The 22,046-nt window shown below is 38.1% G+C and overlaps 2 protein-coding genes and 1 long non-coding RNA gene across 5 annotated transcripts; all 3 read right to left on the bottom strand.

Moving 5' to 3' along the window:
- Positions 1–740: 740 nt before the first annotated feature.
- LOC128027575 (palmitoyltransferase ZDHHC5-B) lies at positions 741–15,841 on the bottom strand. 2 transcript variants are annotated; one of them, XM_052615307.1, is made up of 12 exons: positions 15,556–15,841; positions 12,949–14,221; positions 12,745–12,866; positions 12,146–12,303; positions 11,855–12,027; positions 11,650–11,752; positions 11,443–11,534; positions 11,235–11,349; positions 7,835–7,943; positions 7,623–7,729; positions 3,918–4,666; positions 741–2,930 (listed from the first exon to the last, which is right to left on the bottom strand). In XM_052615307.1, the coding sequence occupies exons 2-12, from the start codon at positions 13,083–13,085 to the stop codon at positions 2,810–2,812; spliced, it is 1,986 nt and encodes a 661-aa protein (XP_052471267.1). In that variant the 5' UTR covers positions 13,086–14,221; positions 15,556–15,841; the 3' UTR covers positions 741–2,809. The 2 variants fall into 2 exon arrangements, with proteins under 2 accessions (XP_052471267.1, XP_052471268.1); XM_052615308.1 differs by having other exon boundaries at positions 15,587–15,841.
- A 151-nt stretch (positions 15,842–15,992) lies between these two features.
- On the bottom strand, positions 15,993–20,952 carry clp1 (cleavage factor polyribonucleotide kinase subunit 1). The gene is made up of 6 exons (XM_052615564.1): positions 20,804–20,952; positions 20,269–20,546; positions 20,069–20,176; positions 17,949–18,068; positions 17,709–17,846; positions 15,993–16,897 (listed from the first exon to the last, which is right to left on the bottom strand). Exons 2-6 carry the CDS (start codon positions 20,542–20,544, stop codon positions 16,202–16,204), a joined length of 1,338 nt encoding a protein of 445 aa, XP_052471524.1. The 5' UTR covers positions 20,545–20,546; positions 20,804–20,952; the 3' UTR covers positions 15,993–16,201.
- Positions 18,433–20,004, bottom strand: LOC128027739 (uncharacterized). 2 transcript variants are annotated; one of them, XR_008186794.1, is made up of 4 exons: positions 19,271–20,004; positions 18,873–18,963; positions 18,642–18,802; positions 18,433–18,514 (listed from the first exon to the last, which is right to left on the bottom strand). It is a non-coding gene; the product is annotated as an uncharacterized LOC128027739 (long non-coding RNA). The 2 variants fall into 2 exon arrangements; XR_008186793.1 differs by having other exon boundaries at positions 18,873–19,999.
- Positions 20,953–22,046: the final 1,094 nt, after the last annotated feature.

Below are 22,046 nucleotides of genomic sequence, written 5' to 3'. Positions count from 1 at the left end.
TGGCTTACCTCTCCTACACAAATGCAACGGTATATTTTTCAGTAAAAATAAACTAATTTGGTTTTGTTTGTTATTTGTAAGTGTGGAGATAAATATGAATGCATCATATAAATGAATGCATACATTTATAAAAAAAATTAATGAAACAAATATAAAGAAAACAATACAAAAATAGGACTACATTTAGGTAAAAAAAAATTGCACTTGTCTTAACAAGTCATATATTCCTTTATTTATTTTCCTATTACTTCGTTTATTTATTTATTTTTAATTTATGCAGGTTTAATTTATTCAGGTTTGGGCCTCCATATTCAAGAATGTGAATAAAATATAAAATTTTGCCAATCAATTCAGTTTATAGCATTCTACAAGAATTTGCTTTGAGAGAATCAGAAAATCCTTTTATTTTGCATAGGTCTATTTTGTAGCTTCTTGAGGCTTCGGTCTGAATATTCCTTGACCTCAAAGAGCTACTGAACAAGAAGACTTAGTGGCTTTTGCCAAAGGATTACAACGTGTACTTAACCAAATCCCAAAAGTACTTAAACCACCAGTTACTGCTGAATTCTCCTAAACAAGAGATGCATTTGCAGATTGTGTGTGTTATTAGTGAGTGGTGCTTGTACTGAATGTTTTAGACTTTTCTTTCTAACAAGTATTCATTTACACTTTAACCAGCCGCTGATTATCAGACACATCAGGACAAAACAGTACTGAAATATAAAATGAGGAAACCCAGCTTATGTTCATTCTGTTTATTGTTCTGTTGAAAATGTGTTGCTCATGTGACTCAGAGTCAGTGGCATTTAAGAAATACAGAAGGGTTAAACGAGTCTGCATTCTTACCCAAGAGTCAACACAACAGTTCTCTATCGGTCATCTCTAAGAGTCAATCACACATACTGAAATACCCTTGATAACAGTTAAAAAGGCATCATAAGGCCATGGTGGAAATGGAAAAAAAAACTTTCACAAGTCTCTGCATAAGCGGTTTCTGTCTTACTCTGACTGGTCACTGGTCCTGATCTCAAAAAGCAGAAAGAAAAGTCGTGAACGACCTCTGATCTGAACCAAAAGGATAGTTGGAATGTGCTCTTGTACAACAGTCAGGTAAGTTCAAATAAAATGTCCCACTCATTCTCTCACATAGACAAATACAATCAAACTTATATTATACATCTATGAGGAGATAATCACTGTACTCTGGCTATGTAACCAATGTCCACTTAAAAAAAATAAAACAATAAAATAAAGAATGAATTTTCTAAATCAATACGATGGTGCAGCATGTACTTGCACTGGCCTCCTCTAGCTGAATAAATAAACTCTCTTGTGATTGGTTGACCATGTGTCGAGAGAGTATGGCTCTTGATTGGTGGACTCACTGACACAAAGTTACAATTTGCATGATATCTTCAGCACATAATGTAAATAATCTTTGCTTAATATGTTGCGCTCTAGTAACTTGTGTGTCTTTAGATACATTCATTCCTACTTGCTGAGTGTGCTATCTGTCAAACAGACCGAGTCTCTTTGGCTGAGAATTTCATCATATAAATCTGACAAACACCATCCAACCTAACACAAACAATCATACATCATATATGCCTGCATCTTAATATTATATTCTTTATCAAACTTAACACGTATACATCTGTACCTCTCTAAAATAATAATGGGAAAAAAAAAAACTAGTTCTAGTAGAAATAGTTCACCCAAAAATGACAGTTTTGTGATCGGCACACATGAACGTTTTACACAACAATTGTTGCATTTTGCATCTGTCAGCGATCACATGATTCCTCAGCAGTGGTTCTCAATCCTTTTTGACTCCAGGTTTTCGATTTTCTTAATAAGGATTGAGGATAAGGATTGTTTTTAAACTTGGCTAAAAAAATGAACATTCATTCTAAAAAAGCCCATGGAGTTGTAAGAGTATTTTTGTTTTTATTGACTTTTCCAGGTCTAGAAATCACACTTTTAAAAATTCGGCTTCCTCGTACAGTACATCAAGATGTATTTTTTTTTAAGACGGTGGGAATCCTGGTTCTTCTTTTACTCAATTTCGTATTTTTAAATCATTAAAAAATGGTCGAGAATCACTGCTTAAGAAGACTTTAGAAGTTGTATTGACCACTTTTATGGCCTTTTTTGTCTTTGTTGGGACTGGAAAACGTGCACACTATAGTCTGGAAAAGAGCAGCTTGAACATTCATTAAAATATCTAATTTTGTGTTCCACAGAAGAAAGTCAATCGTATGGGTTTGGATGGAATGACATCAGGAGGTTAAAGGATGACAGAATTGTAATTTTTGGTGAACCGTCTCTTTAAGGGTTTGAAACTGAGTGCTATAAAATACGCAAGACTGGACAGTGATTTATGTATGCTTATTGGCTGACTGCTGAGAGGCTTTTGGTTTCTGTCGACGTCATTCTGAATGAGGCATCAGTGTGTCTCGCATGGTCCTGCCTACCAAGGCTGAATATCCAATGATCATTGGACAGTCTTGTGTACAAATCGGTAGGAAATACACTGATGTACCAAATGATTCTTTAAATTACAAAGAAAGTCTGTGGTATTTCTGTACCATATTGATATTTAGAAAACAAAATGCTGTAAGTTTTGTCTTCACTGGTCCATGTTCTCATAGTATGTCCTCCACAGTGACTGATAAAGTTGGATTGGGAAACACTTAGGATTCTTCTTTGTAGTCTTGTATGCTTTTTTTTTTTTTGCACGTGTGGTTGAGCAGCTTTACGTCCATCTGATCAAGGAGAAAACTGCCGAGTGAATCCGGATTCTTTTGTGTCAGTCATTCACAACTGAGATCTCATAGGTCGTTCCTCCAACACCAGTCACTTTCTTCACCCCTCCTGCAGGTTTGTGTGAGTGGGTGTTATGGTTGGCCATGTTTTGTTTAATAGTCGAGCTATTGGTTGGTGGGGGAAAAAATAGAGAGAGATAAGTAAACGTTAAAGGATGCATGTGAAAAAAGCCTAATAATTTAACCAAAAACACGGGATGCATTGAAAGTGTTGGAAGGATACATGAGACACAGACAATGCAAGCAAGACATTTGCAAACTCTGTTTAAAGCCAACATGAATTTTTTCAATATATCACCATGGCTAAAGAGGAAGGATTTTTTTTCCTCCTGGCCAGTTCTAAAGGTCAGTTCTGTTTCACTTGCCTTCAATGCCCTGGCAAACTGTTCCCTGGCCCAATATAATGATCACTTTTTATTTTTAGCAGTGCATTTTATATTATTAATATTTACAAAATATTTTAATATTAAAAATACATTTCATAAAAAAGAAAAAAAAACAATCTGGAAATTATACCGCTATAAATGTAACCATAAAACACTGGCATACATTTAGGTGACAAATCTGCAGAGTTCACAAAAATGTAAAATACCTCAGAAGACCAGAAAAACATTACGTTTTCAAAGCATAAAAAATATTTCTTAACTATGATGTGCACTAATCTAAAACTCTAAATGTTTTAGGCAACTAAATAATTTCACTTTCATGTTGACTTTGAAGACCTCAAACTTACAGAATCAAAATGAGACGAACCTTAGCACAGAGACAGAGTCATCCTTATGGTCACAAGGCAGGAGGAGGGGAGGGCAGAACAGAGCAGATGAACGTAAAGAAAGAGAACGGAGAAGGAAAAAGGACGGAGAAAGATGGAGGGTGTGTACAGAAATTTGAGGGACAGTAGAGTGGCAATGGGTTGCAGGAAGAAAGAGACAGTGTTACTGAACAAAGAGAAGAAAGACCAGACCAAATGAATACAAACACGAACACTTGACCTCAATGTTCTACTTGACCATCACACACACACAGACGTGCAGGTTTTTCTGAGGGGGGGGGGGGGGGAGGAGACAGCTAAAATCTGCAGGCATTACTCACTTCGGCATCGGCGTCCCGCCCCCTGAGCTAGAGGGGCGGTGCTGTAACTCGGCGCCACCTCCATAGGACAGTGATTTGCCCAGAGGTGTATGGCCAGGGGCGGGACCAGGAGGAGGGGAGCCCAATGAGCGAGCGCGTGGAGAAAGGGGCGGAGCCCTTGAAGGGGGTGAGCTTGTTGGGCACAGGAAAGCTCTGTTGGGGGAGGGTCTTAGGGGGGCAGGGCAGGCCTGGAGAGAGCCCTCCCTCTGCTGAGCAGATAGGAAAGGGGACGTGTACCCCAAAATAGGTGGGGCCCCTGGTGCTGTGCTAAGAGAGTGCGGAGGCTGCGGTCTGGGCGGGGACAGCTCGTGAGCAGCAGACTCAAACTCTGGGCTTTCGGAGGGTGTCAGCAGACTTTCATATGACAAGCTGCCGTTTCGTGTCTGATTGGCTAAACTCTTGTAGCTAGTGGAGGTTGTACCCTCAGAGATGAGGGGCCCGAGGGCATTGTGGGCCGTTTGGGCAGTGCGAAGGCTTGAGGAGCAAGAGGCTGCTGCTGACTGGAGTAGGGTGTCAGTAAAAGAAGGGTAAGATCGCCCACCAAACCCAGAGGCCCCACCCAGGCCCCCCGAGCCTGCTCTACCTCCCTCCCCTCCCCCACGGCACCCTGCACCCCCCCGGCTTGACAAACTGGGGTCTGAGCAGTAGCTGGGCTGCCCAGTGGTGACGGGGACAGAGGGAGACTCGGTCATACTGTTCCCTCGACTCATCTGAGAGGAAAAAGAAAGACAGAAAAGATACACCAAACATCCTCAGCAGCTGAAGCATCACCAAAGAGATGAAAGATGGCACACAACTGAAAGTTTGAACAAACCACACCGTATAAAGTGACATACAGAGCTCCTAAAGGGATGTGGTGATGGTAAAATTGGAGATTGGAGGACAAATTACATTTCAATGTTTTTGTGTTCCACTGTAAAAGTTTGCAGTTTCAAGCTAAACTTTGGTGTTTGCTCTAGAACAATTTCATGGAACTAATGTGGAGTGAGGAGAATGTGTTCCAAATTGGGTAAATCCACCTCCGAAGGCCACTTCGATGTAAGAACAATCATGGCTGCCATTTTAAAGGGTCATATAACATTATGTTGTGTATTTGGTGTAATGAAATTTTTTATGCGGTTTAAGGTTTAAAAAACACATTTTCAACCTACTGTACATTATTGTTGCTCCTCTATGCCCCGCCTTTCTGAAAAATGTTGATGTTTACAAAGCACATTGTTCTAAAAAGTGAGGTGTGATTCGATTGGCCAGCTATCCAGTATGTTGTGATTGGCCGAATACCTCAAGCGTGAGATGAAAATCTTACACCTGGACTAACAACAAGCGCTACTCTACACTGCTCAAAACTTGCGCTTGAATCATCAGTGGCAAATTCTTTAGATATGAAAACATGCTTACAGGCTGTGAGTCAGATGCACCAGTCTGTCCTTGCAAAGTTGGAACTGCCTCACTTTATAAAAACAGCCTTTGTGCCAAAGACACATTGTAGGCTAGTCTGCAGGTTCAGATAACAGTCCTCAACCTACATAAAATGCACAGCACACATCTGAATATTTGGGTTGAACTGTTTTGGAACAGTGTTGTAAATACAACTTAACCACTGATTTCTAGTCGTGTCCCCTTTTGGAAAGCCAAAGAAAGTAGTTTCGCTTTCACAATGAATCACACAGCATATCCACAACATAGCGGCAGCAACAACAATACTACAGTAAGAATCAAAGTTCCACCTTCTTTCTTTGCGTGAACATTACGCAAATCTTCCCACTCAGTGATGCAGACGTGGGGACGTGTTTAAACGAGGCATTTTAGGAGGGTGTGGATGAGTCTTAACTTTTATAAAGAATAACTCTTTGGATTTGAGACTTTAGTCTTTGCATTTTTAGGGATCTTATCTATTCACGAACAGCTTGTAACACTCCAAAGAGAAAGGAAAACTTGATTTGCGTCATATGACCCCTTTAAGGGCTGTTCAAAAGCAAAGAGCTCAAAACTGGCCACTTAAAAGGGCCCTGCTGGATTTCGAGAGGAACAACTGATGAAATCTTCGCTCCTATCATTCTTTCCACAGGTTTAATTGTGCAATGATTGCACCCCCTTAATTGGCCCGGCAAGATGATAGAGAAGTGCATTCCAGAGAACCGTTTTTTTGGTCCCTTACATCCTTGCTCCCTATAAAGCTCTCACTCTGGAGGTTAAACCCTTTAAAGATGAAGGGATTAGGGCATAGGAATGAGCTTTTCAGAATGGAACACTATATTGTATTTCACATGCAAAGTGGCAAGGCAAACGCAATGGGGAACGCAAAAGATTTGCGAGTGAACAATTTTTGGACTTTATTGTCCACCAAGGTGAACATTTTCACATATTTAAACAAAAAAAATAAAAAAATAAAATTGATATTCACTGAGTGCAAAACTTTGTGAGAAGAAACGCAAACAATGCGATTAAATTACAAAGTTTTTGGAATGAATGCAAATAATTTTTATTCTCATCACCCTGTCTGTCTCCTTTAGGGGCTCTGTAGGAACATATGAATGCACAAGAATTATGTTTAAAACATCAAGGAGGAATTGACACTACACTGTGTTCCAAATTATTATGCAAGTGACATATCAATAGGATTTCAGTGGAATAAAGAGTCAGATTTTTGTTATGGTGAGGAAGAAAGATCTTTCTGAAGATGAAAAGTATGAAACAAGTTTCTCTTTGTGAGGTTTGGTTAGCAGTGACTGAAACACAGTTTTACACAAACTGTCAGTCTGCATGGAGAGGATCTGGAGACTCCATTAGCTTCAAACACTTGTCTGCTGCTCAGCAGTGGCTTTTTTACAGCTGCCATTACAATACAGTTCATGTGTTTGACAGAAACTTTCCTTAATAAATCTTCATCGGACCAAGATCTCCTGTGCCCTATGTCACTCACAAATCTTTTGACAGTTCAATAATCTCTATTTGCTTTTTACAAAATATTTTTAGTTTGATGCCTTTTACAAGACATTGCATTGTTTCATACTTTTCATCTTCAGAAAGATCTTTCTTCCTCACCATATTTCATGAGAACTGTGACTTGCTTAATAATGTGGAACAACCTCTTTAAGTAAAGTTTCCATTTCCCTAAGAATATCTGGCACACAATTGACCAAACCAGTGTGAGATTGATACCAGTTAGCTGAAATGATGAGGGAAAAACAACACAAACAAAAATCTGACTCTTTATTCCACTGAAATCCTATTGATATGTCACTTGCATAATAATTAGGAACATTTAAACTCATGCCATTTTTACAGAATGGATGAATGAAATGATTCCAGGAAAGTTATGCTTCAGAACAAGAGGAAAACAGCAACAGGAGAGGGTCCAGCTTGAATCAAATGCAACAACTGCAGAGTCAAAATGACGAAACACAAGAGCAAGGTGCAAAACACACCATAACAACGGATAACTCACAACTAAACTTACTCGCTTACTGACTGCCAGTGATTTCAGGTTTTCAAGAAAAATAGTAAAAGAAAGGATTCAACTTATTAACAAAAAAAAAGAAAAGAAAAATGCAATGCAAACCTCAAGTGCAGTAGATCATGGTTGTCTCAAACAAACAAAAAATACATTTTACAGTTTCAGTACCTGAACTTGCCTGTATGTGTGTATACTTCACTTAGACTTACTTTGCTTGAATGTGTTGAGGCCGTGTGTTTTTTTCCTGGACTGCTGTAGGCCGGCTTGTATTTATATAATGAAGGTGTGGGTGGAGTCTCAGTCAGCAAGCTGCACTCTGATGGGAAGATATATAAAAATAGTTATAAAAAAGTTACAAAAAATTGCTGTAGTGACAATGTAAATTATCTGACGGGTATGATACATCTGTGTGTGAACTCACCTTCATTTTGTGTGTGAGGCAGCCCAGGGTATCTGTGCTCTGGTTTAGGTGGTGGAGGGGGGTCAACATCAGTGGACTGACTCTCCATTATCTCCAAACTACTTTTAGACTGGAAAAAAAAGAAGTTATGTGACATACGTAACAGAATTTGTGCTCTGCATTTAACTAGAGATGTTCCGATACCCTTTTTCTCTTCCCGATACCGATTCCGATACCTGGGCTCAGGGTATCGGCCGATACCGAGTACTGATCCGATACCTGGGTGTGTATCTGTATATACAGCTGTATATACTACTAGCCCTGTGTAAATTGCTAGAATTCTTTTTATGGTGTGCTTCAGACAGATCCCTCAATAAAACATGAACAAATACATGGTGAACTACTGTATTTATTACAGTATTTTTATTATCTAACATGAATTTGACAGTATTATTTATTTTCATATGCAAAAAAGAACTTCAAATGCAGCCAAAAATCTAACACCGCAAACTAAAAAAGGTATTTAAGTTTTACAATATAACTGTATAAAAAAACTGCAACAAATAAGTCTAGGAATATAAAAAAAGATCTATTAATCAGATAATCTCTTTACAACAAAACAAGTAAAAAACAAGCAACCATCTAGGCATAATTATTATTATTATAGAGACGTATTATTATTACTGTAGGCTACAACAGTAGCTTTATATATTGTCAATTTACTCATGTAAACCAAACATTTATTTTAATGGGCTGCCATGAAGATCTTTGAGTGTCTGTGTTTATGATATGACAGTATTCTCAAATGAAACGGTAAATTCTCATGAAGTGACGGTTTATGCGTTCGTGTCCTCATGACACACAGCAGAGACTACAAAACAGCGAGCTCTCGCGCATCTGTGCCAGTCACCCACAGAGATGTAGATTTTGCGGGAGTAATATTTAAATAGTATTTTGCAGTTTAATATTCACAGACACTAGTATATATTCGGCTACTGTCTGGAGCCCTGCGCTTTGACTTACACGAAAGCGACTGAACGCAGCTGCCGGTACTGAATATACTTGAGAGTCTGTAACTACCGGTACTACAGAGACATACTGCTAACCACTGATCTATAATATAGAAGCGGCTTCACTGTCTTTTGGCAGTTTAGAATGTGATGAGTGATCCAGTCATATATAGATCAGGGCTGCTAACGCGTTTTCATTTCTTCTTCGCTGCTCTAAACAGGGGTTGCTTGTGGCAACACAGCACAACTTCCTGTGTTTTCAATGCATTTTGAGCAGCGAAGAAGAACCGTGCAGCGGTTAGGCAAAGCTTGCGGTCATAACTAGGTATTTTTTAAGAAAATGGTATCGGATCGGTATATGGGTTCATGTACTCGCCGATGCCGATGCCAGAATTTGTTGTGGTATCGGAGATATTTCCGATACTAGTATCGGAATCGGAACAACTCTACATTTAACCCATCCAAAGTGGGCACACACACAGCAGTGAACACACACACACACCGTGAACACACACCCGGAGCTCCGGGAGCAGTTGGGGGTTCAATGCCTTGCTCAAGGGCATATAAGTCATGGTATTGCTGGCCCAAGACTCAAACCCACAACCTTAAGGTTAGGAGTCATACTCTCTAACCACTAAGCCACAACTTCCCCTGAAGTACACACACACAGAGCAACTCTTTAACAAAAATAGCCTACTCATCTAAAGGGATTTTAGGAACCTGTTCTAGTCTGAGATCTTACACATATATGTCAGTTCCTTTCAGAAGAGAGTTACCTAATTTCAACTCTCTACATAGACAAAATAAGAGCATGTCAAATATTACATAGTGTATGGTTTGTGAATAAAGGATGGAAAAGATTGACTGATATTGAGTTTTACATCTAATGTGAATAATTTTTGTTTATATGTCAGAAAAGCATAACCAATACATTTTTTTTTTTAACCCCTTAAGTGTCACCCCCCCTTTTTGGGGGTAGAGCTGAAAAGGGCATGTCCAGATTCAAATTAATGTAATTCTGGAACGGTTTGGAATATGAACCTAATTTTGGGCTCATTTTTAAAAACACACTTGGAAGTTTCTTGTACATGTGAAAGAAGTTGAATAAAATGTAAAATAAAAAAGTTATAGGTGTTTAAGTTTGTTGTAATAAAAAATAATAATTTAATATTTATTTATATTTTATAAAAAAAAAAAAAAAAAAAGTATGTGTTGAATTTAATTTCATGTCAAATGAAAAGCCTAAAATCTAAAGAAGTTGTGTTCCAAATTTGACATTGATATCACAAAAAATGAGGTTTCTGTGTTATTTTTAGTTGCTATACCAACAATGTCCACTAGGTACTAGTCATGCTCCTTGTATGAATTGTAATGGACGACTGATTTGATTTTTTTTATTCAAAAAGCAATAAAACTTTCTAGATAGGTTGTAAATGATTTTTTAATCAAACATAGCTACTAGAGTGTTGTTACAGAAACTTCATACATGATCATGATCATATTATCACATCATATTATGATCATACATGAAATTGACATTCATTAAATTTTTTACTGAATACTTGCAACATCAATCATAGATATACAAATATACATATTCAATTTATTCTCAATTTTTTTTATAAAAACTAGAAAAGATGTTTTGTCTGAATTATTGGCAGCCAAAAAAATATAAGAAATATATACTTTCGTGATTGTATATGTATGTATCAGCTTTTTGTAACAAAAAGCAACTACTTTTTTTTTTTTGCTAAATTTTCTTGTCACAAATTTATGAATTACTGTCACTACATAATTTTAAATATAAAACAGTGGTCAAATATAAAAAATACAACCTCTAAGGTCTCCAATGATATATAGTTTGTCAAGATTAGTTTAGGTTTAGTATAGAATATTACGGTTTTAAATATGCAATGGCTTTGGGCCCACCGGTGGGCCAGTGACACTTAAGGAGTTAAAAAGCACAAAACGTATCCAAATATTTATTAGACTAAAACAGGTACAGATAACATTCATAATAAGTATATTAATAATATGACTTAGCATTCATTATATAAGCAATTAAATCACCACTTACTGGCTGACCAGCAACTCAGGGTTGCTTTTCTCAAAAGCATCGTAAACTAAGCTGATCCCAGAGACCATTAGTGGCAATGGTTCTATAATCTACTTAGGCTTACAATGCTTTTGGGAAACACAGCTCAGATCTTTAACCAGTAGCACAGTATCACTTACACCTCTAAAACATGGTAAAAAGTGCTCAAGCATTAGCAAAACATGCTTTAATTAATATTATTATCTATTATATATTAAAAAAAAAGCTTTACAGACCTACTCCATTGCAAAGCACTGCAGCTGCCAACCATGACTCTTAGCATGAAAAAAAACTAAGTGTATGATTGTGTATGTACCTGTTGGATGCCATTATCCAGGACTTTAGCTGCTAGTTGGGCTTCAGACAGAGGTGGCCGGAGAAATGGTGGCTGGACCTGAACAGAATGAGGCTTTCGTAAGCGACCAAGATACCTGTACAAAAAACATATAAATAGAATTAGACCTTCAAATCAAACATAATCTCCAAAACGCATCTTTATTTGTTAGAAAATATGATTTTTGAACCTGGGAGCCTGTGAACTGCAAAGCATGTGTGTAATGTTTTTCAAGCACCCGTGTGTGAAGGGGTTAGCGCCGCCTCTGAACTTCCCAGTCACCTGAGGGTGAAGAGAAGAAATTTGAGAACAAGTCCTTAGAAATCAGAAAAAATGACATCATTGTATTTGACCAAACACATACATTGTGGACAAGGAACACACCGAACACACGCACCTGTTCATTGGTCGTTCTCCCTCTGGCTACAAGAACAACATGGAACCCAGTGAGCCCTGTAACTGGGACGAAAAACAGGCCAGCTACACACATCACCGCCATACTGAGTAGTGTGTTAAGGATACCAAAAAACATGGTTGATGTGTATGCATGAGATTACATCATGTGCACATGCATATGTAAGTGCGTTGTGTATAAAGGATACGTGACTGCAGAGTGGACCTGGTCCAGTTGTTTAGTGTGATGGAGGATGTATAGCAAACTGAAGCCGAACACATTCATAATGTGAATAGTGAGCGAGAGCAGGAACAGAAAGAAATGACGATAGTTCCGTCTTCCAATGCAGTTGTTCACCCATGGGCAGTGATGGTCAAAATCCTAAACACAGAAACACACATGCATTTAGACAATAATAAAGCCCAAGTCAAGTCAACAAGACTTCAATCAAACACTGTAGACTTGGTTTAGTGTGAAAATATGCTGAATGTCTGTGTACCTCCACACAGTTGTCACACACAGAGCAGTGTGAACAGCGCGGTGGTCTGTAAAAGCGACAAGAGGTGCACCACTTCATCCGCACCTGAATGCCCCTCACATCCACCGTCTTATAAAGCGGAGCCCGGAAATCATCCTCTTTATCCTCATCTTCTTCAGCTGCAAAACATACAATCTCATGAAAACTGCTAAGAAATGTCCAGGTCACACTTCAACAAAATCAAAACCCGAAAATTATAAGACAAGTATATTGCGCTTTTAAAAAATTAAGCCTAATTTAAGGACCACTAAGGCTACTTTTACTTATGACATGTTAAAGTAATATGTTTATTTTAATTAATAATGTATATGTGCAAAAAATACATTTGATTTGTAAAATTTGTAATGTTTTCAAAAGAAGTCTTTTACACTAATCATGGATGCATTTATTTGATCAAAAATACCATAATACCTGTATATAACTGTAACTGTTAAAATACATTTTTTTATGTAATGTATTTGAGATGGTGAAGCTGAATTCTTCAGTGTCACATGATCCTTCAGAAATCAATATGCTGATTTGCTGCTCAAGAAACATTTCTAATTTTTGTAAGTATGTACCTCTAGGAAAAATGCCAGGGTCCATGAATGTGGCCATACAGAAATTGGCCAGTGTGAAGAGGAAGATCACAACATTATAGAGTGGAATGGAGGAGGAGAACCGCTCTGACAGCCACGGACACCTGCACAGAGATGCCTCTCGTTACACTTAAAGAAATTCTGATCCATTGAATTACTGTATTAATGTATTGAGGCTCTACTCACGTAAAACAGAGAAACAGTGTCGTGGCCCCCACAAGGAAGGCGGCTGCTGCGGACACAGGCACATAGCGACTGGGGTGGAATGAGCGGGATGGAGAGGGGTCTCCGAGAGCCCCACCCACACTAAGACCCACAGGCATTTGGAGATGTCAAAAAACCCAGGGAACAGGGGGAGGCGTCATAGAGCGAAGAAAACACGTCTCCCACCTGAGTGAGGACGATGTGTAGCCATGGCCATAACAATAAATTCAGTGAAATAGATTATGTTCTCATAAAAAAAGGTGCATTTCTTACCAAAAACAATCGTTAACGTAAAATAGTGCAGATGTCTTTTTGTATATGTGTGTGTTGATAAATAAAAAATAGACTAAATTCATATACACATAATATGAAATATTCCTATGACTTCACTGCAATACAAAAATAGCTCTAGCTTCATCAAAAATAAGTTCATATGGCTTGAATGTAACAAGATTTGGTCAATAAAAGGAAAATCAAGTGACAGCAATGCTCTTTTAGTGCAAATCTCTGGTAAGCCCCGTGTTAAACCAAAAAGAGCTCAAAGGAAGCAGCCGTTTGAGTTCAGGCATTCATACAGTACTCGCTCAGAGACCAATCTCATATCTCTCAAAGATTCCTAGAAGATGAGTGCATGTGAGAATAATGTTAGACTACTAAAGGGGAAAAAAATGTTTTGGTGGGAGGTATACAGTGAAACAAAAAGTATGAGAGAAAAAAAAAGAAACTACCAAAAAAAGAGAGAGAGAAACAAAAAAGTTTTCTTTCTACAATCTCAAAGGAGTCTGGATTTCCCTCCGGAACAGCCGTCTAAGAAAAGACAGTAATTATGAGTACAAAACATGAAACCGAGCTCTTGATGTCTTGTGCCCTAAATGAGAGCTCATTCTCCTCTCTGAGGTGATCTAAGCTCACACTTTGAAGAAAGACAAACTGGCCGAAAAGTGAACAGAAAAACACGGTTTGCCAGGTCACATGAATCTTGTAAGTGCAGATATCCACATAAGTTGCTTTTCAGATGCAATCCGTATGCAAAAAATGTACGCCCACACCAGAGTTCGTGTCCACCATCGCAACTGCACACGATCCGTATGCGTCCGGGGTTGAAAACTCCAGGTTGTGATAACACACGAGTGTGCAAAACCATTTTAACCCTGCATAGTGTCCCATAAGGCCCTTCTTCCTCACAAGGATGAGACTGAGGGGTCTAAAATGCCGTCCGCCTCCTTTCTGATTCCTTAACTGGCCTGAGCGGTATCTATGAGAAGAAAAGATAATTAAACACGTAGATATGAACTCGTGACCTGATCTTACACATTCTTGAAGTTTGTCATACCGGTTCCTAGCAGCAAATATCCTACGAATGATCACATGAACAACACGGAACATAAAGCAATGAATTGTGAAACCTACATCTGTGTACACACACATCATGTTGAAACCTGATCACACTTTGTTGTTGCCCTGTGTCACAACTTCTGACTCACCAGGAAAGGGTGTGCCTCTTTTTTCCTGTTTTCTCCAACAGGTTTACTGTATACAATTCAACCCTATCCCCCCTTTACAATCCCCTTTATCTCGTTGGGTTTACTGTCACACTGACCACGTAGTGACCTTGAGTCTTGCATAGACAAGCCTTAATACACCACTTATAATCTTCTTCTCTTGCAGCTACTCCTGCTCTCTTCATTCACAGTAACACCTGAAAACCAATTCACTTCACATGGGAAATATATATAGATTTGATTAATTCATAAACATTAAATAATACCTGACCATCAACGCTGAATCAATAATGACAAGAAAGATAGATGTCAGATGATATCTGATTGTACCACATAATCAATAACAAACTGGAAAATTATGTTAGGATGTCACTCGCCCACAATAGTCATTTCAACAATTTAAGTCAAACAAAATTTACCAGATGACTGCAGTGCATTCGGAGTAAATATATATATATTTGAAAGCTTTTGGAGCTGCCTATCTACATAGAAAGCATTTCAGGGTATCATATGTGGATTGCACACATCTGAATAGAACCATAAAGCCCATAAATGCTGTCTAGGTAGACAACTAATTAGGTGGCACAGTCATTCACTACAGCACAAACACAAACCAAATGGGTAAGCCGAGTCCAGATATTAGTTAAATTTCAAAGCATAAACTATTTCACACACACAAACAAAAAGCTTAATCCGAGTCAAAAACACTATGGTTGTGTCCCGTTTTTGCTTAGCTTAACATCCCAGCTAATATCGCCCTCCATAATACTACCTTACACAGTAAAACAAGACAGTTTGGATTACAAAACACAAGTAAAATACATGTCGGTCAAATATTAGTTAAATTAACTAATAAACCGCACCGAAATACGATCATTTAACTTTTCGCTTCGTGTTTCGCTTTGTTAAACTAGGCCTCAAAGTGAAGCCTCGGACTCCTGTTGTTCGAACCAACACTGAATGAAGCTCAAATGCGGCGATATCAAATCTCGGTCGAAACAGATCAAAAGCAAACAGCTACCTGCCTAAACACTTTTCATTTAAACAGCACATATATTATAAATGTCATCCACTAGAATATACTCACGCAGTGTCGGATGTCCCGAATGTTTACGTACTTTAAATGGCTGGCGTTTATTCACACGTCCTGTGATCTGGAGACTTGGTTTCTCTTCTGCATCCTGGCCCGGGGCAGCGTTATTATCTGATGAGAGAGGAACTTCAGCTCTCTCTATCCTCTCTCTCCCTTAATCTCACGGTCTTTCTACTGCTTGGGAAAAGGCTTTTGATCTGTGTACGCTCGGGGCTGAAAACTCGTTTATCCGATACGGAGTATGACAGGCCAAAAATAAAACCCTTAACAAGACATCATCATCATCATCTTCGGTCCCATCATTATTTAAGGACACCGGTATGGGAAATGCAGGAAAAGATTCGTAAGAGTTTTTTGTCTACACAATATATATATTATGTCAAATTAATATTTGCTCAATGGATGTAATCACTGAAAAAAGGAATGCAGAATAACATTGTCAAACAGTTTTTTTTTATTGTTTGCTCAGAAGGATGAAATTGCAATTTAATTTAAAGAAAAAAAAAAAAAAAATTCCCACAAAATTATTAAAACTTGCTCTTTAAAAAATTAACAGAGCTATAAATATTTTCTAAGAACTTAACAGATGTGATAAGATAATGTCCTTTTTAAGTGTAGAGCTCTGCTAGGCTTCTATGCTTCATTTAAGGTCAATAAAACGAATGTCCATGATGAGCAGAGTATGTCGCGGCAGGGGTCTGGGTGCTGGTGAGAGTACCGTCATCACCTGAGCTTGTGTGTCCACCGCTGTCACAACTACGAAGCCACACACGGGACTCTCTAGAATCCCTCTGCTCTGTTCTGCACCCACCTCGGCATCATCATCCACCGAACTCACACTCAGCACATGGTGGGTTAAGTCCCTGCCAGGGCTGACTGGGACGAGTTTAAGCTGGGTGTCGTCCTGGGACATACCCAGAGGGAGACAGGAGTCTGGAATTGAGGGCGCACCAATCTTGTAAATACGCACCTCTGAAAAACGCACATCAAAGGCATGAGGGTAAAAGGAAGTTCCACGGAAGCCATAGAAGTATTCCCGGATCTTTTCATCCCGTGTATCTCGTCGGCAGTCCTTTGAGCGCTCCACCACGCCACCAGACTTTGGCATAAGGACAACACGTACAAAGTGTGGCAGGTCACGTTTAAGCTCATTATAGAGACGCTCCTGGTCCAGGACTAGTACAACATCCACCTGGAAGGCTGAAGCGCAGTGGACCAGAGCCTGGTAGCCTGAACCTTTGACCCAGCCGCAGGTGTTGATTATACAGCCACCCACACTCGCCTTGCGGTTCACCTCACAGCGCTGGGAAAATACTTCTGCAAGACTGGAAGTCAGCTAAAGAGAGAGAGAGAGAGAGAAAAAAGAGACTCCTTCAAACATGTTTTATTAATATGTCTGGATAATTCTTACTCATTTTACGTAAATTCAACATGAAACGGCATTGTTAATCTAACATACACTACCATTCAAAAGTTTGGGGTCAGTAATATTTATGAATGTTTTGGAAGAAGTCTCTTATGCAAAGCTGAATGTGACGTTTAAATGGTAGTGTATTATAAACTGACAGTATTTGATTTCAGGGAATGACTTTTTTCTTCAAGCAGCCCAAAATATTTTTTCATAAAAAGAAAAAGTAACATTAAAACTGCCAATATTATGAAAAGCAGTATGTAATATTGAATACAGTAGGTACATACTATTCATTTTAAAATAAAAAAACAAACATTTTTAAATTTGGAATAATGTGCATTGATGGACCAAGAACCAGTAACATACATAAAGTAAACGCTTTCATTCTAGTAATACCAGAACTATTGCTGTACAATGATTTTAACAAAATGCAAAAGAGGATTCATCATTGTCATGTCATCATGCAACTGGTGATTACTACTCCTTCAGTTGCTGCTACAAAAATTGACTTTATTGTTTTTGTATTAACAACTGCAGAAGAACAAGACTTTATAGTTGCATTAAGAGAAAGATGAATGCATGTTCTCCTCTCTATTATTGATTAAACAGTTCCAGGATAGTTTGGTACTTTCTGTTTGGGGCCAAGCTCAATCTGTTCTAATAATTTATGGGCCAAAGCTCAGTATAACACTGAAGTGTAAAGAAAACACACCCTTAAGTGCAATTTTGTCATTACCTTGTTGTAAAGTTTGATATTCGTTCCTGGTGTGGTAGAGCCAAAGTGAAAGACAAGTGGAGCCTGCACAGAGAAGCCTTCTTCTACATCAGCAGGACGTTCAATGCACAGAGCTGACATAGTTCCAGGCACAGAGACCTACGGACAATAACAGTTAAACACGCATATAATGCTTCATTTCTTACAAGCCTGTAATGTTTAGCAGATGTTGCATTGATCCTTCAGGCATCATTTACTTACGCTGCTCTGGCCGACATCGAGTTCTACCAGCGTAGGTCTTCGTCCCAGTCGCACAGCATAGTTCAGCAACACTCGACATACTGTTGACTTTCCCACATCAGTTGGTCCGACAACCATTACCTACAACAACATGGCGCATTTAACCCTCATTAACCAAAGAGATGTCAAAAACATTTATTTGCTATGTTAAATAGACACTATTATTCATTAGATCATAAGGGGTTGGTAAGATTTTTTTTATATTTAAGAAAGTATCTTACACTCATTATGGCTGCATTCATATTGTACTAGTAATATTGTGAAATTTTATTACAATTTAAAATAACTATTTCTGTTTTAAAACCTAATTTATTCTCTTCATGGCAAAGCTGAATTTTTACCAGTGACAGTGGGTGAAGAAAAGAATCGCCTCTGTAAAATAATCACATTTTGTTGCTTTGAAGATGGGCACAGTATTTTTTATCCAACTCTGAAAAGAAAAGAGCTTTCCTGGAGCATTTCAGTCATTGGCAGTGCAACTGAAGCAAACAATCCACTATGGGTGGCAAGGACTGTCAAAAGATCTCCTGGATAAAGTTGTGGACAGCCACAAGTCAGGAGATGGATAAATTTTTTTAAAGGATTCATCAATGCCTAGAAGCAAAGTGAAGTCTATTATTAAGAGGTAGAAGGTGTTCGGTAAAACAGACCCACCCTGAATCAGGATGTTGCTCCAAACTGGCTAAAAGAGCCAGGAGGAAACTGCTCAGGCCTACAACAACTCTGAAGCAGTTGCATAAATTTTACAATTTATGATTGTGTGCATGTGCCAACAACATCACAAATTTTCCACAAATGTGGCTTATATGGGAGGGCTGAAAGAAAAAAAAGTCACTCCTCAAGAAAGGCCACATGAAGTCATGACTGAGCTTTGCCAAAATGCACCTTGAAGATTCTGAGGAAGCTGAGACTAAAACTGAATTATTTGGCCTCAACACCAAACAAAATGTCCAGAAGAAACCCACCATCTCACCATCTAAATAACAGAAATCATACAGTGAAGCATGCAGGTGTAATATCCTGTTATGGGTTTCTCTGCAGCAGAGACTGGAGCACTTGTCAGGATAGAAGGAACAATGGATGGGGCAAACAACTGTAAAATTCTTGAGAAAAAAATCTGCTGCCCTCTGCCAGAAAGTTATCAACGGGAAGAAGGTTTAACTTCCAGCATGACAATAACCCAAAGCACACAGCAGAACTGAGAAAACAGTGGTTGAAACTTGAAAGGAGAAAAAGGTGATTGTCCTTGCATGACCAAGTCAGAGCCCAGACTTAACCCTCACTGAAAATCTGTGGAATCACTTGAAGACTCTAGTCCACAAATGGCCACCAACAAATTGAAATTAATTTGAACAGTTCTGCAAAGAAAAGTAGGCAAATATTCCAAAGTCTAGATGTGCAATTAGTAGAGACAGAGACATATCCCAACAGACTAAAGGCTGTAATTAAATCAAAAGGTTCAACAAAATACTGACAACAAGGGGTGATCCTTTTCTAACTCAATGATTGGTTTTTGGATGTGTTATATCATTCACTTGGATGGTACAATTTGCACTGATTAAATACAGCTGGATAAAACAAAAGCTCTGTCCATCTTCAAACCAACAACAATGTGATTATTTTAAAGGGGGGCAATTATTTTCCATACTTACTGTATTACTCTGGTCTTCAGTGGCTACATTTACATGCACAATTTTTGGTTCTATTGGACTGAATTCATTCCGACTGATGAATCTGAATGTAGTGTTTACATGAACACTAAATAAAGTGATCGTGTTGATGTGTGCATTTATATGTCAAAAGCTTTAAATAAGATTTTTTTTTTTTATACATGCGCACACCTATAGAGTTTCACTCTCCTACACCATTTCTTTATTTGTTTCTAATAGCAATTTTTTTTTCAGGATACTTTGATGAATAAAGTTTAAATTAACAGCATTTATTTGAAATGGAAATCTTTAGTAAAATTATAATGTCTTTTTAATGTCATTTTTTTAAGTCAACTTTGCTAAGTAAAAGTATACATTTCTTACCAATCCCAAATTTTAGAAAGGAACTGTGTTGTATGTCTGTTTACATACCCGAGGGCCTCTCTCATTGTCTTTCTCTGCTTGACGTCTCATCTGCTCTAGAGCTGCATGGGTGTTGAGATACAGCAGCATGGGTGTATCTTTGGAGATATAAGCCACCTATATTTATGAGAGAAAAGCATTTTTGAATTCATTTAGCATTTCATGTCATTATTCTAGACATCCATTGGCATCGTTTTAACCTCTCTCACCTCCGTCTTTCCTGAAAGCGACACACTGCAGCCTTGCCAGGTGAAAACAGCAATCTTAGAGCCTGGTCCGAAGGTGTACTTCTTATTCCGGTTCAGTTCGGATCCGAACACCTCTGCCAGACCGGTCAACAGCTCGAGCTGCACTCGTTCTCCTGCTTCGACCTCGAAACGCAGTTCTGTCTCTCTCTCCAGGTCAAATCGTGTACCTGAAGTCCCAGCACTGCCCGAAGAACTCAGGCCCTCATCTGCTGACTTTTCAGGGGCTTCTGTCGTCATGGCTGTGATAGAAAAATTGGATGTTCAAAAACTGCTATATTGCTAGGTACTTGTATTCTTAAAGATGAGGGAAATAGCATATTATTGTGCCATTCCTGTTTAAACTCGTCCCCTCTGTGATTCATCTCTGCAAATACCGTGTTTTAACAAAAATGTACCAAATAATGTATTGTTCCGGTGGTGTTAGCTTGTTAACGTTAGCCTGTTGAATATAGTTATAAATAGATGGAGGTCGGGTAGATAATATTATTTAATTTACCGTAATATGTCTAGACTCTTCCAAACATCCACTGTTTAAACTTCGTCTTGTTATTTGGAAATTGTCCCTCAGTTCTTCACAGCAACGAGGAGTGGAGTTAAACCATCACACTGCACACTGATGACGTGGTGTCGCGCGTAGATGATGTCATGCAATGGCAGTCCAATGACCAAGATCCTCTCAACATGTTATTTATTTGTTTATTTTTTGTTTGTTTATTTATTTATTTATAATTTGATGTTTGTTTGTTTGGTACCTGTGACTCATGTTTCGTTGTTCTTTAATAAAAACAAAGAATAATCAGATCTAACATGAGTTTGCTTGTCTTTTTTTTCAATGCTATGCTGTCAAGTTTTTCCAATGCTAAACTGTCTGGTATAAAAGTAAAAAATAAAAATAAAAATTGGAAGACATATTGTATAAATGTTTTCAGGATAATAATGTGAATTTAGGTGGAACTACAGTTGTTTATTTGTACTGTAGGGAGTAGGATAAAAGATGGCAATAATTCTGAGGTACACAATTACTACAGATGGTAAAAAGCTTGTCAGTATCAGCAGTATCTTAAACATGCAGATCATGTTCTCTTGACACATAAATAAATGTGTTTTCTTATTTAAGATATAAAAATGGTTAATATTCTTATTAATTTTGCTGTAGCAAATAGTATGTTTACCGTGAATAATATGCAGTTTGAGATGAAAGTGCTTTAATAAAACTCGTATTTCCTCTCACTGTTTGCAACATTTTGTTCGGGTGAATGAACATGTATGTGAAGATGCATTGAAAAAGACATTTAAGGAATTAGGTCTACTATTTTGTTACTGGCTGAAATATTCCTCAGAAATATGAAGTAGTGTCAACCCCAATTTCACCCATTTTAGAAAAATTGTAAAACTGTAAAAAATAAACAAAAATTTAAAGAAAAAAAGGAAAAAAAAGGAGAAGATTTGTTTAATGAATGTGTCCCAGTGTAAAGTCAGTTTATTTTATTTTATTTTATTTGCATTTATATTGTATTGTGCTAATACTTTATATGTTGTAACTTCCCAATACAAATGTTGGGGGTATGTAGGTCTACGCTTTGTCTTAATTTGTGAAGATTTTTTTTTCTTTTTTTTAGTTAAAATATCCATTTATTAATTGTGGTTTCGGGTTGTGCTTTATTACAGGACTGATGGCCTAATCATATCAGAACTGTCGGGGACACGGGTTTGAATCAAGCCTGATTCATTTCCCGACC

The sequence above is a fragment of the Carassius gibelio genome, chromosome A14, assembly GCF_023724105.1.
Source record: "Carassius gibelio isolate Cgi1373 ecotype wild population from Czech Republic chromosome A14, carGib1.2-hapl.c, whole genome shotgun sequence".
NCBI classification, from domain to species: Eukaryota; Metazoa; Chordata; class Actinopteri; order Cypriniformes; family Cyprinidae; genus Carassius; species Carassius gibelio.
The sequence above is the reverse complement of the archived record's forward strand: the minus strand, read 5'-3'. Positions and strand labels throughout refer to the sequence as shown.

What these genes read in the sequence shown, in the direction of transcription:
- clp1 (XM_052615564.1), bottom strand. Translation starts at nt 20,544, where the DNA reads ATGACGACAGAAGCCCCTGAAAAGTCAGCAGATGAGGGCCTGAGTTCT. An exon ending in CGCTTTCAGGAAAGACGGAG is followed by an intron (nt 20,177 to 20,268) that starts GTGAGAGAGGTT and finishes TCATAAATATAG; the next exon opens with GTGGCTTATATCTCCAAAGA. An exon ending in TCGATGTCGGCCAGAGCAGC is followed by an intron (nt 17,847 to 17,948) that starts GTAAGTAAATGA and finishes TATTGTCCGTAG; the next exon opens with GTCTCTGTGCCTGGAACTAT.
- LOC128027575 (XM_052615307.1), bottom strand. Translation starts at nt 13,085, where the DNA reads ATGCCTGTGGGTCTTAGTGTGGGTGGGGCTCTCGGAGACCCCTCTCCA. An exon ending in TGTGTGACAACTGTGTGGAG is followed by an intron (nt 12,028 to 12,145) that starts GTACACAGACAT and finishes TTCTGTGTTTAG; the next exon opens with GATTTTGACCATCACTGCCC. An exon ending in GGAGAACGACCAATGAACAG is followed by an intron (nt 11,535 to 11,649) that starts GTGCGTGTGTTC and finishes CTTCACCCTCAG; the next exon opens with GTGACTGGGAAGTTCAGAGG.